Here is a 14311-nt window from a genome sequence, read left to right on the forward strand (position 1 = left end):
TGGAATTCCTTCCTGCCCTGAGGCAGGGGTGGTCACCATCTCCATTCTCAGAAGCCCAGGAGCCCTGGCCCCCAGAAGACTCAGCAGATGTCATGTTGTCCCTCCATGCCCCCAGAGTTCTGAATCCAACCCCAGTCCCAGAGCCCCTTATCCCAGGCCACTGGCGTTGTGCTCCCAGGCCCACTCCTATCACCCTTGGGCAGCCCCTCGGGCTCCTGAAGCCCTGGGCAGGGCCCCTCCCATGCGCTGTTGCCCAGGGAACCAGAGCAGTGGGAACAAGCCTCGGGCCTCGGCTATTTCAATAAAGTTGCTGTGCTGGGAGCTGCTTAATCAAAGGCCTGTGTTATGGGCTCATTAGTGTGGTCCACCACGGGCCAGCTCACAGGGGAGCTCCCAGGAAGGCTGGCTGGGGCCCCGCTCCCCCAAGCATGCACCCTCACTCACTGAGGGGTTTCTCAGGCCCCTTTCCAAGGAGCCCTGGGAAACCCTCTGCCTCTGCCCCCAGCCAGTCCTCAGCCAACACTCACAGCAGCCCTCCTCCCTGCCCCCAAAGCAGTCAGCACTTTCTGCTTCTGACTGCCAGCCCGCCTTCCCCTTTAGGATCTTGCCACTGTGGTCATAGGCAGCTCCCTATAGCTTGTGGGAACCTGGGCTTGTAATTACTTGTGGGCGTCTAAGGCTCCCTTTGGGGCTACTTGTCTCCCATGAGACTGCTGGACATCTTGGAGGCCTGGACATACCAAGGAGGGGCCACTCCACTGGACCAACAAGGGCCCCAGGCCCCTGTGGAGGGAGTCCCCCAACATGGAGGGGACTGACTTCCCCTCTACCCCCTCAGGAATCTCTTGCTCATACTCCCAGGATCAAGGGTGTCTCCCTGGGCCCTGGGTACCAGGCCTGTGGGGAACAGAGGAGTAGGAAGGAGCTGAATACAGCAGGCCCAAGAACGTGAAGAGCTCCAGACTTCTGTTTCCTTGGCTGCTACTTGAACTCTCCCTGTTGATCCCAGCTGAATGGGGAGGGGCTGGGATGACTTTCTTACATCAGCCTCAACAGCTTTGGAAGCCCTTGCTCCCAGCCTTGGCACCTTGTTCTGGCTACCAGCCTGGGCCTGTTATCTCTTGGGGAAAAGGCATGGCAGAGACACCCTGCATGAGAGAAGAGTGACAGAGGAGAGGCTGAGAGAAAACAGCAGAAGGTGAGGGAATCTGGGACTTCACTGGAGGGTGTGGAGTGGCCCCACACAGGCCTCCACACCCACCTTCTCTTGGTCCTGCTCCTCCCCTCCCCCCTTCTCTCCAGCCCCAGGGAAACCCAGGCCCCAGCACACAGAAAGGCAGGGCGGGCTGCAACCCCAGGGCAAGCTCAGTGGACACTCCCTGCTTCCTGGAGGAGCTGGAGAGGCAGGAATCCTGCTCTAATTCTATAGGCTTCGAAGTTTCCGGAGGTCAACACCTTGACTCCATCTGCCCTCCCATCTGCTATTTTCATCCTCGTGGAGATGGTAAAGCCTGCCAGCCAACTCCAGAGCTTTACATGATGGTCTTCAGCTCTTGGGGGAGGCCTGCTAGCGTCCTCTCTTGCACACCTTCCCCCAGCATTCCACATCCCAGTAGCTTTAACAAGCCTCTCTCCCTTGAGTCTGTCAACACTGAGCTGTGAGTCTTCTGAGCAGGAGCCCAGCCCAGAGCTGAGTCGTTCATCCATCCCCAGCCAGGGTTGATCTGAAGTGGGAGAAATTGGCCCCAGAGGTCACATGGGGGTCACATCGCCCGAATATGAGACTATTTTTCTAAGCCCTGCAATGCTTTCTCAGCTGTGTGGTGTCAGACAGCTCACCCAGGTGGCGCCCTCCACCCCCAGCCTTTCCCCACCCAGCCCCGATGGGAGGCTTCGGGCTCAGGAGAGGATGCCCAGCTGCTGTCCCGAGTGGACTCACCACTCCAGGCCAAGTTTCGGAATCACTTCTGGGCTCTCATCCTAGCCCAGTGGCTGACTCACCACTGTCCTCTGGACACGTCCCCGCCTTCTCCTGTCCCCGTCCACCCATTTGGATGTTGTGTGCAAGACACTTGGCAGTCCCAGGCCCAGGCCCTGGGCAGTTCCTCTTCAGTGCTCTCCTGCCTCTCCTTCCACTGGGGAAGCTGTCCACAACCTGTTCTCCCTGGAGACCTTTGCTTAGGCTGTCATGGGACCTCATTGTCCGAGGGTACCCCCAGTTAGGGTTTAAAAGCCCCCGCTGTGTCTGGGGAGAAGACTGTGAAGGCCCGCTGTGCCCTCGCCAGCCACAGCCAGCAACCAGAGCAGGAGGAGTCTGAGCCTGCTTCTAGCCACCAAAGCTAACTTCTCACCACCCACCGAGAACAGGAAATGAGTGTGTGCCCCACACACCTCTGCCCCTAAGCCTGGGGTGGGGGGGGGTGGATCTCCATACTGTTTTCTGGCTTTCATCTGGCCAGTTGGAGTCGGCGGGGACACAGATCCAGACTGCATCCTCGTCCTGCCTCCTCCTCGGCCATTATGGGTGCTGGAGCAGCTCCTTGGAAGGCCCTACCTTGTAAACAACACATTTCCACCCAAAAAGAAGTAAAGAGAAGGAAAAGGAAAGGCAGACTTGTCAGGAAACAAGAACAACATGTCAACACGAAGAGCAAACAGGGCCCTGGACAAAGTGTGGATTGTCGTATGGGGGGGAGGAGTGGGCATTGTCAGTGCTGTTTGCAGACTCAGAAATAGCACCAGCCACAGATGCTGGAATCAGATCCGCAGCAGCTGGGCTCCTGCCCACTGCACAGCAGGGCCTGCCCAGGGCAGGCACCACTAAAGATCACTTTTTGGGTTCCTTCTGGAACTTGCTGGGGCCTGGGGAATTGGGAGCTTGTTGCCAGCACTCCCTCATCACCAACCAACCAGGCTGTTCCTGAGACACCGGGTATGAGCACCTTGGAGAAGGCTGCTGGTCTGATTCCAAGCCTTCTCTCTGACCAAGAGTAGAGGTTGGGGGTGGAGAGCAGGAGTCCACTGTACCCCTGCTTGGCCAAGTAGATGAGGGTGAAGCTGCTGCCCCCAATTCAGCCCTGTTTGTTACGCCTGTGCCCAAAGCCCCTTCCACTGTGTGAGCCTGAGTATTCCCCATCCCATGATCTGCTGGGTGCCTCAGAAATGGAGATGACTGGGCGCCTGGGTGGCTCAGTGGGTTAAGCCACTGCCTTCGGCTCAGGTCGTGATCTCGGGGTCCTGGGATCGAGTCCTACATCGGGCTTTCTGCTCAGCGGGGAGCCTGCTTCCCCCTCTCTCTCTGCCTGCCTCTCTGCCTACTTGTGATCTCTCTCTGTCAAATAAATAAATAAAATCTTTAAAAAGAAAAAAAAAGAAGAAATGCTGATGACTTGGCCTTGCCAGGGTATTCCAGTTCGGAAGGTCTAGATGGCATTTCCATAGTGTCAGAAGCTTCCCAGCAGAGTTTGCTGCTCACTGGAGAGCCTCCTCCCTCCAAGGACTGTTTGTGCACAAACAGAAGTGTTTTATGCCCAGCTCTTGGTAAATGCAGCCATTACTGAGTGCTCTTGTCATTTTCCGTATTATTACTGTTATTTCTATTGCTGTTTTCTGGGCTGGAGTAACTGTTGCCTTATGTATGCATCCACTAAGCTGGCCTGGAAATTTGCCTCACTGTTCCCACTTGGACACCATCTTGGGGCCTGGTTTGCCTTCCTTTCCAACTGGCCACCTTGGTTTTTGAGCAGCTGGGCGTCTGTGGTGCTCAGGGTTCCAGCGCTCTTAAGCTGAGTGGCGTTGTTCGTCTTGAGGAGTTGGGTGGCTGGTTGGAGTTGGGATGGCTGGTCTTCCAGCCCATTGGTAGAAGCCAAAGTCACCTTCACCACCCCCATCAGAGGAGAGAGAAGAGTTAGCCCTGAGTATACAAGGCTTCTAGAATTGGGGCTTTTACCCCAGACCCCAGGAAAAGCGTATCCTCTACCGCAGTGAGGTCAGATCACTGTTTTAAAGTCCAGGAACCTTGTCTCCTCTCACCACCTGCTCGTCTGCAAAATGGAAGTAATAGCTACCTCCTCAGCAGGTCTGCCGGGAGGGCTCAGTGAAATGGTACGGCTCGAGCCCTTAGCCCAGTGCCTGGCACATGGGGGAGGCTCCTGCTGCTTCTGTTGGAAGTAGTGTCACTGTTACTACTGGCATCGTAGCCATCCTGTTATTATTTGTGGCAGAGCCAGGCAGCCCCCTGGGGACCCAGTGAGCTTCCAGCGCCTCAAGCCCCAGACTGCCCCGGCTTTTCCCACAGTTGCATCACAACGGCGCGTCTGTTGCGGGGAGAGCGCCCAGGAGCTGCTCTGTCACAGTTGTCTATCTCCAGTGTCCTGTTGATAAGATCTGTTAACATACTCAGCTCCAGGTCTGAAATATACAAAGAACAGGGCCTGTTTGTTCAATCCAAGCTTCTAAGGTTTAACTCCCAAAGGAAATTAAATTAGACGCCTGGAGCTATGACAGTCTGTCGTGTTTCTTTGCAGGGAATGTCACCCTTAATATCATGCAGATATTGTGTATAATTTTCTCTGTTTAATTCTTTTAAAATAATGTGAAGTTTCCAGCGGGAACCAGCAAGTCACCAAAAGTAAAAATTGAGGAGCAACCAGGGTTTGTTCCCTTTCCTGGTCTTGCCATCCCCTCCCCCAGCTGAGGATAAAACAAGTCCACACACAGATGGTACGCGCTGGTGGCAGTTCTGCTCACAGCCATAAGGCATAAGGCACCCTCTCTCCGCCACCTAGTGCAGACCTCCTTCGGAGGAACTGACTTGGGACTGAGCTCTGCCTTGGTGGGGTCACCTTGCCCCTTGATGGAAAACAGCGCTCAGGGGTCTCACGGGGTGGTCGTGGTCCCTGTGAACCCTCCCCTCCACCTCAGCCCCAGCGCTCCAGTCCCAGGCCTATTTACCTTCCTGGCAGAAAGATCCTCCCTCCAAATTATTTGTGGGTTAGAAATCAGCACGGCCTGGCCCAGACTGGAGCCATTGTCATATCACTGGGTTTTAGGTATGCTTGTGTTTGTGCTAGCATTTGCAGAGATGGCAACAAGCCCCGGAAATGCCAAAAATATGAATGTGACTTTTGTACTGCTCAAGCAAACTGGTGATAACTGGTAGGGAAACAGGACTGTGGGGGGTTGGGGGGGAGCCCTGGGGTAAGAGGAGGAGCCAGGGCTCTGGCAGTGGGAAGACTGGGTGTGATGGGGCAAGAGTCACTGGAGTCTGGAAGAAGGGTCACTCAGTGCCATTTTGGGGCACTTGGAGGAAGAATGGGGGTGGGAGGGGCCACCTCAGGTTGGCATTCCCTGGACTGACTTTGCCTGTCTAAATCTTGTCTCTGTCCTCACTGGAGGCCTGAGCTCCTGAAACAGAAAAAAAAAAAAAAAAAACTGTGATGAGATGGGGGCCAGTAGTCAGAGCTATTTTGCTGCTGACTGAGGGCTTGCAGCCTGGGAAGGAGATGTCCTTTGGCTCCCTGTCAACCAAGAGAGGGTACGTGTCCAGGTAGAGCATGGACGGCTTTCATGCCTGTGTCCCTGGGGGCCCCACGCAGGGCCGGGCCCAGCCAAGGCGCCTGGGGAGTGCTGCGGAATTGGGTAGATCAGTGGGCAGATGAGCGGAAGAGTGAATAAAGGCATCAGGGCTGTGGGAGAAGAGCCCCGGATGTGGAAGCTACACGCAAGGTGCTACTTTAGAGTCTAGGTAGAACTGTGGATATGGTCTTATCTCAGTCCCTCACAAGCCATGTGACACTGGGCACATTATACAACCTGTCTGCACCTCAGTTTCCTCATCTGGAAGGAGACTAAAGGAGACAAGATACATGAGCGCTCAGGTTGGCTCATTCAGGCTTCTTCTTTTTTTTTTTTTTTTTTTAAGATTTTATTTATTCATTTGACAGAGAGAGAGATCACAAGCAGGCAGAGAGGCAGGCAGAGAGAGAGGAAGAAGCAGGCTCCCCACTGAGCAGAGAGCCCGACGCGGGGCTCGATCCCAGGACCCCGAGATCATGACCTGAGCCGAAGGCAGCGACTTAACCCGCTGAGCCTCCCAGGCGCCCCTCATTCAGGCTTCTTATTCGTTGCTCCCACCTCCACCCCTTCGACTTCCTTCTGAGTCCTCCACCCTGTGTGGTCCCCAGCAACCCCACTTGCTGCTCTTCTGCTCTCCCGGGCCATTCCACTTCCTCTCACAAGCTGGCTATATTCCAGATATATGTAGACTCCACTTACGAGAGTGGACAACTCCCAGGGGAAACCTAAGGAGTATTTTCTTGATCCCTACCTTTCTAGAGGGTATTCCCTCAGAGGAGTCACTCACCTTGGTCTTCACCCCATTGTCCATCTTCCTCTGTGCCTCACCCAGGGTAGTCAAAGTTTGCTGGAGGAGGCAAAGCAGAGGCAGCTGGGGCCACAGCCTGGGGCTCTGGAAGGGTCTGGTGCCGAGGCCAGGAGGCCCTGTGGGCCAGCACAGGGAGGAGAGTGGAGGGAAGGGTCGGATTGGGAAGAGGAGAGACATCCTCAGCCTGGGTCCGGTGTGGTGCAGGCCTGGTGTGAGCTTGGCCTGACTCTGCAAAGCCAGCCTGAGCAGAGGAGCCAGCTGGGAAGAGATGGCCCATCAAGTTGAGGAAGGCCTGTGAGGGTGGGGCTCGTGCCCGCTGAACAGTGGGGTCAGGCCATCCCGGGCCTCAAAGCAGGAAGTGACAAGGCGTCAGACTAGAACAGCAAAGTGGGACAACTGAGAGGTGACCCGGAGAAGAGGTTTCTCAAAGGAAGTTGTAAAGAACTCAGTGGCTGAATGGGGTCAGCAGGACAGGGGTTTGGGAGCTTCCGGCTTGAGAAACTGTGGAGACTGCAGATGGAAACAGGACCTGAGAGCGCCTTTTCTGCTGTAAAATGAGAGAGACATTCTTGGATGTACCTTCAGGGGCACATCCAGATTCCAGACAAGGCTTGTATTCCAAATCCAAACAGATTCCTTTTGTCCTACCAAGTCGGGAATGAGGGGGAACATGGGAGCCTGGCGGGGCCCGGAGGACATTGGTGACTGCTCTCGCCCAGCCACCCACTTCTCCGTTGCCCCTTTCCTGCACTGCAGCATGTGGGAGGCCCACACTGCCCGGCCCATAGCCCTACAGGGGACCAGCACTGCTCTCTCTCCAGATATTCCCCCCTTGCTTCCCCATCATCCTCTGACCCCCTTCCTTCCCTGCCCTTGTCCCTGCGGGATTGCAGGCAGGTGGGGTGGGGGGCATGGAGAACACTGGTCTGGGATAGACTTCCAGAACTGCCCTCTGTCCCTAGAATAGGCTCACTGCTTCTTCATTGCCGGGAGAAAAAATTGTGGCTTGGCAGTTGGCAAAAAGACCATATATTAAAAAATAATAATAAATGCTTGTCTTGTGCCTTCTTCCCAGATTCTGTTGACTGAAGAGTTTGTAGAGAAAATGCTGGAGGACTTGGAAGATTTGACTTCTCCAGAGGAAGTAAGCCTGTTTCATTCTAACAGTGGCCTCCAACCTCCAGGAGCCCGTGTGTGTCTTTCGGTCTGTCAGTCTCCAACGTGTGGGGAAGGGCTGGAGAAGAGACCCTGTAGGTGTTAAACAGCTTTGTTTCCGGTTCCCCAGCCGCCGCCACCCCCCGTACCTCTCAGGCCAGCTGTCATAAGGACACCTGGCCAGTTGTCTGAACTAGCGGCTCCTGAGAACCTCACTGAAGAGGCAGCCAGGGCCTATGGGCTGGTAGTTCTTCCCCAGCCCCTACTGTTGCCTGGCAGGTTCTGAACAGAAATCCCACGCCCGCTGCCAGAGAACATTCCACTGGGGAGTTCTGGTGGGCAGTAAGGGACTCCTGCTCTTGCCTCAGGCCACCCAGGAGCTGGCCTCCTTTCTCGAGTCTCCAGCCATGAGCTCTCCCCTCTTGGTCCGCCTCTTCCAGCTGGAGGAACTGGCCGGCCAGGTGGGGGCTTGTGCCTTCCTTGGCTACCCATGTAGGGTACAGGAATGGAGCCCATAATCCCCTTTGTTTTTCTTCCTTGTTCCTGGCATCCTCATTTGCAGGGACTTACCTCATCCTGGAAAGTCCCTTCTCCTCCCCCCGGCCTCCTCCTAAGCAGCACCCCAGTGGGATCTGAGCCTTCCTGGCCTCAATGCCCCATAGGTTAGTGGAACGTTAGCAACCTCACCAGGCCTCTGGAGAGCTCTTCTGGGCCCTCCCCTGCCTGTGGCAAAGACAGACCCTTCCATAGCCCTTTCTGCCGGGAAGCGTGTTTGGGGAAGAGCTCCTTCACCTCCCAGGGGCCAGCCTTTCAAGCCAGAGGAAGGCCACGTAGGAGCTAGCTTTCATCCAGTCCTGGAGCATCCAGCCAGGGCTCCCTGGGCCGCATCAGCCGGGACACGGTGGCCTCCAACACCCACCAGGTGGAGGAGAGCGCACAGGGTGAGCCTGTCCTGTCCTCATCTCCAGGTGGATGACAGCTCCTCAGAGCCTGAGGTTGCCTCTGTCCTCTGGGATGTGGCTTGAGAAGTTAACTCACTGATACGTATTCCAGAGCCACCAAGTCCTTGGTCCGTGCAAGCCAATCAACCCCGAGAGTCACTGGTCCCTGAGGCCTGGCTTCTATTCAGTCAGCCCGGAGCCAGCTGCCCAGAAGTGCTTCCGGAGAGGCCGGCCGCGTCGCACTGGGACGGTAGTGCACCAGGCCGCTGCTTTGAGCTTGGGTGTTGAGGAGGTAGGAGGGGGACAGTCCAGGAAGGAGGGACAGGAACCAGGGGGAGCTTAGGAAAGTAGGTCACTAAAAATGACTTTCTTCTTCTTCTTCTTCTTCTTCTTCTTCTTCTTCTTCTTCTTCTTCTTCTTCTTCTTCTTCTCCTTCTCCTTCTCCTTCTCCTTCTCCTTCTCCTTCTCCTTCTCCTCCTTCTCCTTCTTCTTCTTCTTTCTTCTTCTTCTTCTTCTTTCTTCTTCTTTCTTCTTCTTTCTTCTTCTTTCTCCTTCCTTCTCCCCCTCCTTCTTCTTCTTCTTCTTCTTCTTCTTCTTCTTCTTCTTCTTCTTCTTCTTCTTCTTCTTCTTCTACTTCTTTCTTCTTTCTTCTTTCTTCTTCTTTCTTCTTTCTTCTTTCTTCTTTCTTCTTTCTTCTTTCTTCTTCTCTGTGCAGAGGCTGTCCTCATACCCAGCCCCACTCTCCACTTTGGTCTTGGCTTGGATAAGTCCCCCATCAGAGGGAGGGAGTGGGGGCCAGCCAGGAAGTATCACGCCTGTCCACTTCCAGCCCCGGCTCTAGGCAGGCCTAGGGCCCCGTCCTTCCTTCCTTTCTAGCCTGGTCTGACTTCTCACTTAGCCCTGGAACAGTAGGCATCGTAAAAGGCAGACCCTGTTTTCAAGGCAGTGAGCATCTAGTGAGCACACCAGCTGTGTGCCAGAGGAAGTCAAATCTACCAGCCTCTGTCCCACACCCCAGACAGAAGCCTGAGACACAGGACCCTCAACAGATCAATGATCCCTGGTGGGGGCAGAAAGAGCCTCCACTCTCCTTGGGAAACAGATGAGCTTGAACAAAGAGGAGTGTGATGGGGAGGCACCAGGCCCAAGAAATCACCTCTGGCCAGCCTTGTCCTGCTCCTCTCCTCCCACCGAGGCCAAGCCAGGACCTCCTTCCCTTTGGACCCTTTGGCAAAGGCCACAGAGGGCAGGTTCTGGGGTCCTTCTGCATCAGCCCCTGCAAGCAAAGCCATGGCCAGGACAGGACCACAGAGTTCCAGACCTCAAGCCACTTCCCTGTAGCATCTGCACCCTCCCCCCGGCCCCCCACTCCTCAGCCCCAGGGCCTCAGGGAGCAGATTCCTCAAATGCTTGTGGCTGGAGGCAGAACCAAGGAAGTGAGCTGGAGGGAGGTCAGCAGAGTCAAGAAAGAGTTAGAAAACATGCCTCCTCCAACCCCAGTTAATAATTGTCAGGGCAAGGGGAAAGAAGGGGTCACCGAGCTCACGAGCTCACACAGCTTAACCCCAGCTCCCCACCTGGGACTAGCATTTGCAACTGGTAGCCATTTGTGCCCCCAGCCCCTGGGAGACAGGGCGCAGGCCCAGGCTCTCTTCCGGCGGTTGGGACAGAAGGCAGGGAGTGGTGCTAACCGCATGCGCTCTGGCTCTGTGCTTGCTCCCTCCACAGTTCAAACTTCCCAAAGAGTACAGCTGGCCTGAGAAGAAGCTGAAAGTCTCCATTCTGCCCGACGTGGTGTTCGACAGCCCACTGCACTAGCCTGGGCTGGGCCCTGCAGGGGCCAAGGGCGAGCCCAGCAGCTCCCCGGTGACTTCGCTGTAATAGCTGCGCAAACGCGGTTCCCACAGATAAAAGGACATGTGTGAGGAGGACTGCGCAGCCCCCCCCACCTCACCTGCAGCTCAGGGGCCTCACCCCCCCAGCCGGCCAAGCCTCCCTGGGCTGGGAGTGGGCAAACGCAAACCTTCCCCTCCTGCTGCTGCCACAGGTTGTTGTGGTTTGATTTGACTCTGGACCTTGAATGTGCCCTTCGGTGGAGACAGGCCTCGTTCTCACCTCTCCCCTGCCACGCAGGCCAGCAGGAGGAAGTGGAGTGGCCGCTGCGTGCAGGGCCCAGCTCTCCTGTGGGAAGCCTGTGCTAGGCCTGGTCCTCTGGCCCCAGAACAATTCCTCTGATCGTGTTTGGTTTTCTTCCTCCTTATTTTATTTTGTCGAAACCGGATGGTATTTTATTAGTCTTCAGAGATGTCCAGAAGCCGTGTATATAATGTTTTTTAAACAGAACTTTATTCCCAGATGTACTTTCTCATTTTCTCAGACGAGGGCCTGGGCTGGTCTCCCCCTGAGCCACCACCAGAGAAGGTGCCAGGGTTCCATTCACCTGCCAGCCCAGGGCCCAAGAGAGCCAGCTTCACAGAAAGGTGGATTTCTTCCCAGCCAGGCCTGGTGGAGCCTGGGGCAGGGGAGAGCCAAGCTGCGCCCTCATGCCGCCTTCAGCCTGGTTTAGCCAACTGGGGCCAGGAGGAGGTACCACTGGTTCTCAGGCGGACTCAGCCCCTGGCAAAGTTCAAGGACCACCAGGGTCCCAGAGACTTGGCAGCCCAGCCTCATCTTCCAGGCCTTGTCCACCCAACCAGGCCTGCCTGAGAGAGGGTGAGGACCATCTCCACCTGCCACTCAGGGCCTAGGTCTCCAGCTCTTTGACCACTTCTGTTCCATTTCCTCCTCCCCTGGGCCTCCCAGCCTCCAGCCTACAGAACTCTGGCATATTAAAAATGGAAAAATCAACCTCTCACCATGTCCCTCACTTTAATTTTGCAAGCACTGCACTCTGCCACCCTCAGCCTCCCAGCGTCCATTCGTTTCTTGTCTTTCATTCCCCATTCTCCACGTCATTCCCCATACCTCTTTTTCTGCATCCTGGTCTCTCCCAGTCTCTTGCCCCACTACTGCAGATCTCGTGGTTTTCCTCCCAGAAATAGACCTATCTCTGGCCCATGGGTTTGGGGTTCCTCTGGGGTTGTCTACCACTTCTGACCTGGAATCAACAAGCCCCCTTTGTGCCCTCTCACCCTTGACTCTAGGGACTGCTGTTTCAAGATCTCCTTTTAGGCCTTTCCAAAGCCAAGTCCTTTGGGCTGTCAGGGCCTTCCTGACTGCACACACGGGCACCACAGCAGTGCCACAGGTGGCCCATGGGGTGAAGGACCACCTTGATGAGAGGGTCATGAGGGCAGAGACTGGGCACTCCAGGGAGCAAGATTTGGACTTCCAAGGGGCCACGAGGCTCTGGCCGCTTCTCCACACAAACCCTCAGGGTTGCCCAGTTCACACCATCAAACTCAGAGCTTCCAGGTGGATCATACTGGGAGAGCAAGGCTCTGGGCCTCACCAACCAAGATCGAAGCTCCTCTGGACCTGGTGTCGGTAGCAGCTGTGCCTTTTGCTCCAAGGACTTTTCCAAAAGGACATGTGGCCGCCACCCACCACAGCCTCTCCCTGCCCTGGCAGCGCTTGTCAGCTAGTGCGTCATGGCCCGAGAGGGGCCGTCAACTTGTCTCCCTTCTGCACCACCCTGGCCCACCTCGCCACAGATCCTTTCTTTCTGGGGACCTGCCTCTGCCTGCCTGGTTTGGCTGATGGGGAGGAGGGTACCTTCTGAGCTAAGCTTAGTCATCATTATGGGAAACCGGCGGAAGGCAGGTGAGCTCTGAGACTGTGAGCCCATGAAGCCTGTGGCCCCTTCCTGCCCTGTGATGTCAGGAACCTCCTAGGTCTGGCTGGGGCCAGGCCTCCCTCTCCTTTCCCTATGGTGCATTGGCTCTGGACGAGTCACAGAGTACCCACCATCTCTGACCATGCCTTCCAGAGGTTTCTCTGGGAGGGGGCTCTCCACCGAGCTTCTGGCTGGTGAGGGGGGACCCTCACTGAGGACCAAGTGAGGCCAACCCCATAGTGTTCCTGGCACAGCACTTGGCACACAGTGGGTACTCACTAAATGTACCACTTCCCTCCCTGCAGTGCTATGGGAGCCCTGACATAGTGAGCTGGGGAGGTACATCTCCCTCCTAAATCTGCCTCTTCCTCGTGGCTTCTCTTTGGCTTGCCCAGTCCTGTCCCCTCCCTCTAGGTCCCTGTGGCTCAGGCTCTGGGAGGAAGGGGCTCCCCCCGTGCATACACATGGCAGACTCTCGGACTCCTCAGGTCCAGTGTGGGCTGTAGGAAGACTGCAGACCCAGCTGTCATTCTGAGGGGCAGAGCGGCTTGTGCAAGGTCTCAGGTCTGGCCAGGGAACTGGTGCCTCTTCCTGCCTTTCTCTTCCTCTTGCAAAGGCAAGGCTTCAGGCAGGGACTCAGAAGCCTTGGGGAAAGTCTAAAGGGCTAGAGCATTTTTAAAAATGTACACAGGGTCTTGGGACTGGGTTTTGAGATTGAGATGAGAGCAGGGAAAGAAACCCCAAAGGTTGGTGCCCCTATGGGGCAGACCAGTAGAGAACTCCCTTGACTGTATTTTTTTATGCAGTGTCTTTCCTCTCTGGCTTCTGGGTCCCCCACACCAGGTGGGGTGCGTGGGTCCCTGTTACAAGTTGGGAGCCCTGTAGAGAGAGCTCTCCTTTTGTACAAGTAACTGAATGCTGCAATGAGCAGTCTTTTATAAAATTTTATATTAGTTTCTAACGTCAGCAGCAACTCGGTTCCTAGGGGTTGCAGCCAGCCTGGGACTTTTGTAAGAATTTTTGGGTGACTCACTTAGATGTCGTTTCCTTCTTGCTCCCTCTTCCTCTGTGTAATCTAAGTGCATTAAACATATTTGCAGAAGTGCCTGGATCTTGTGCTCCTTTTTGGATGCCTGGAGTAGGGGAGAGGCCAGCCTGGGGCCCTGGCAGAGGGGTGGGTTGGATTCAGCTGCTGAGAAGGAGCCGGGATGGGGGAAGGTCCTCGAGGACTGTCGTTGGGCATGGAGGTGTCCAAGAGCAGGATCATGCAGCTGGTGACTCTGGAGTCCTGCAGAAATGACTCTGCAGGCTCCCTTTCACTGATCTTGAATTCCTCTAAGGTCATGGGGGTGGGGGGGAGTAGAAGCAAGAAACAGGTCTGGGAAGATGAGTGGCTGGGTCGAGACCCTCTTTCTTCCTCTTCTGCTCTCCTCTCACCAAAAAAGCCCTCTCCCCTTGGGAAGGTGGGCCTTCCATCCCTCCAGCTTTAGACTTCTTGTGTCCCTTCCAGCTCGGGTCAGGAAATGGCCACTCCCCTCACCATCTCAATTCAACCTCCTGGGATGGATGGGCAGCCTCAGAACCATCACACCCACTGGGTGACCCAGAAGGCAGCCCTCCCTTCCTGTGAGCCCCCTCTGGGCCTGGCCTTGGTGAGGAGGTGGTGGATCTCCCTTCCCTGGACTGCCCAGCTCCTAACTCTCCAGGACATGGCACAGCACATCAGAGCCCAATCCCCGTGGGGAGATGGCAACAGCCTGGGGACGTTAGAGGCAGGCAGGAGGGGGTCTGCACCCAGACAGCCTTTCCAGAACCTACAGGGCTGCTCTAAACCTTCCCGCGTTCTTCCCCTTCCTGCTAGGCCCTGTTGTCTGTCTCGGAGAATAGTGGGGCCGTGGCTCCTGGTGCTCGGGTTGGGGCTGTAGCACCCAGGGGGCTTTGCTGGGCTCGTGGCAGAAGTCCTGGGGGGATCACAAGAAGGGAGGGGACAGCAGGTGTCAGCTCTTGGGAAGGGACTCTGTCTTCTGAGAACCAGCTTTATCTGGGGGACTTTCC

General features: G+C 55.8%; 1 protein-coding gene across 3 annotated transcripts in view; it reads left to right on the forward strand.

Moving 5' to 3' along the window:
• SUFU (SUFU negative regulator of hedgehog signaling) overlaps positions 1-13367 on the forward strand; it is a 115904-nt gene extending 102537 nt beyond the window's left edge. For 2 of the 3 annotated variants that reach the window (XM_047701804.1, XM_047701805.1), the window contains exons 11-12: positions 7461-7529; positions 10210-13367. In XM_047701804.1, the coding sequence (XP_047557760.1) occupies positions 7461-7529; positions 10210-10299 (159 nt within the window). In that variant the 3' untranslated portion in view covers positions 10300-13367. The remainder of the gene's footprint in view (positions 1-7460; positions 7530-10209) is intronic. The other variant, XR_007122629.1, reaches the window with a different exon arrangement.
• Positions 13368-14311: the final 944 nt, after the last annotated feature.

Source organism: Lutra lutra, chromosome 14, assembly GCF_902655055.1.
Source record: "Lutra lutra chromosome 14, mLutLut1.2, whole genome shotgun sequence".
NCBI classification, from domain to species: Eukaryota; Metazoa; Chordata; class Mammalia; order Carnivora; family Mustelidae; genus Lutra; species Lutra lutra.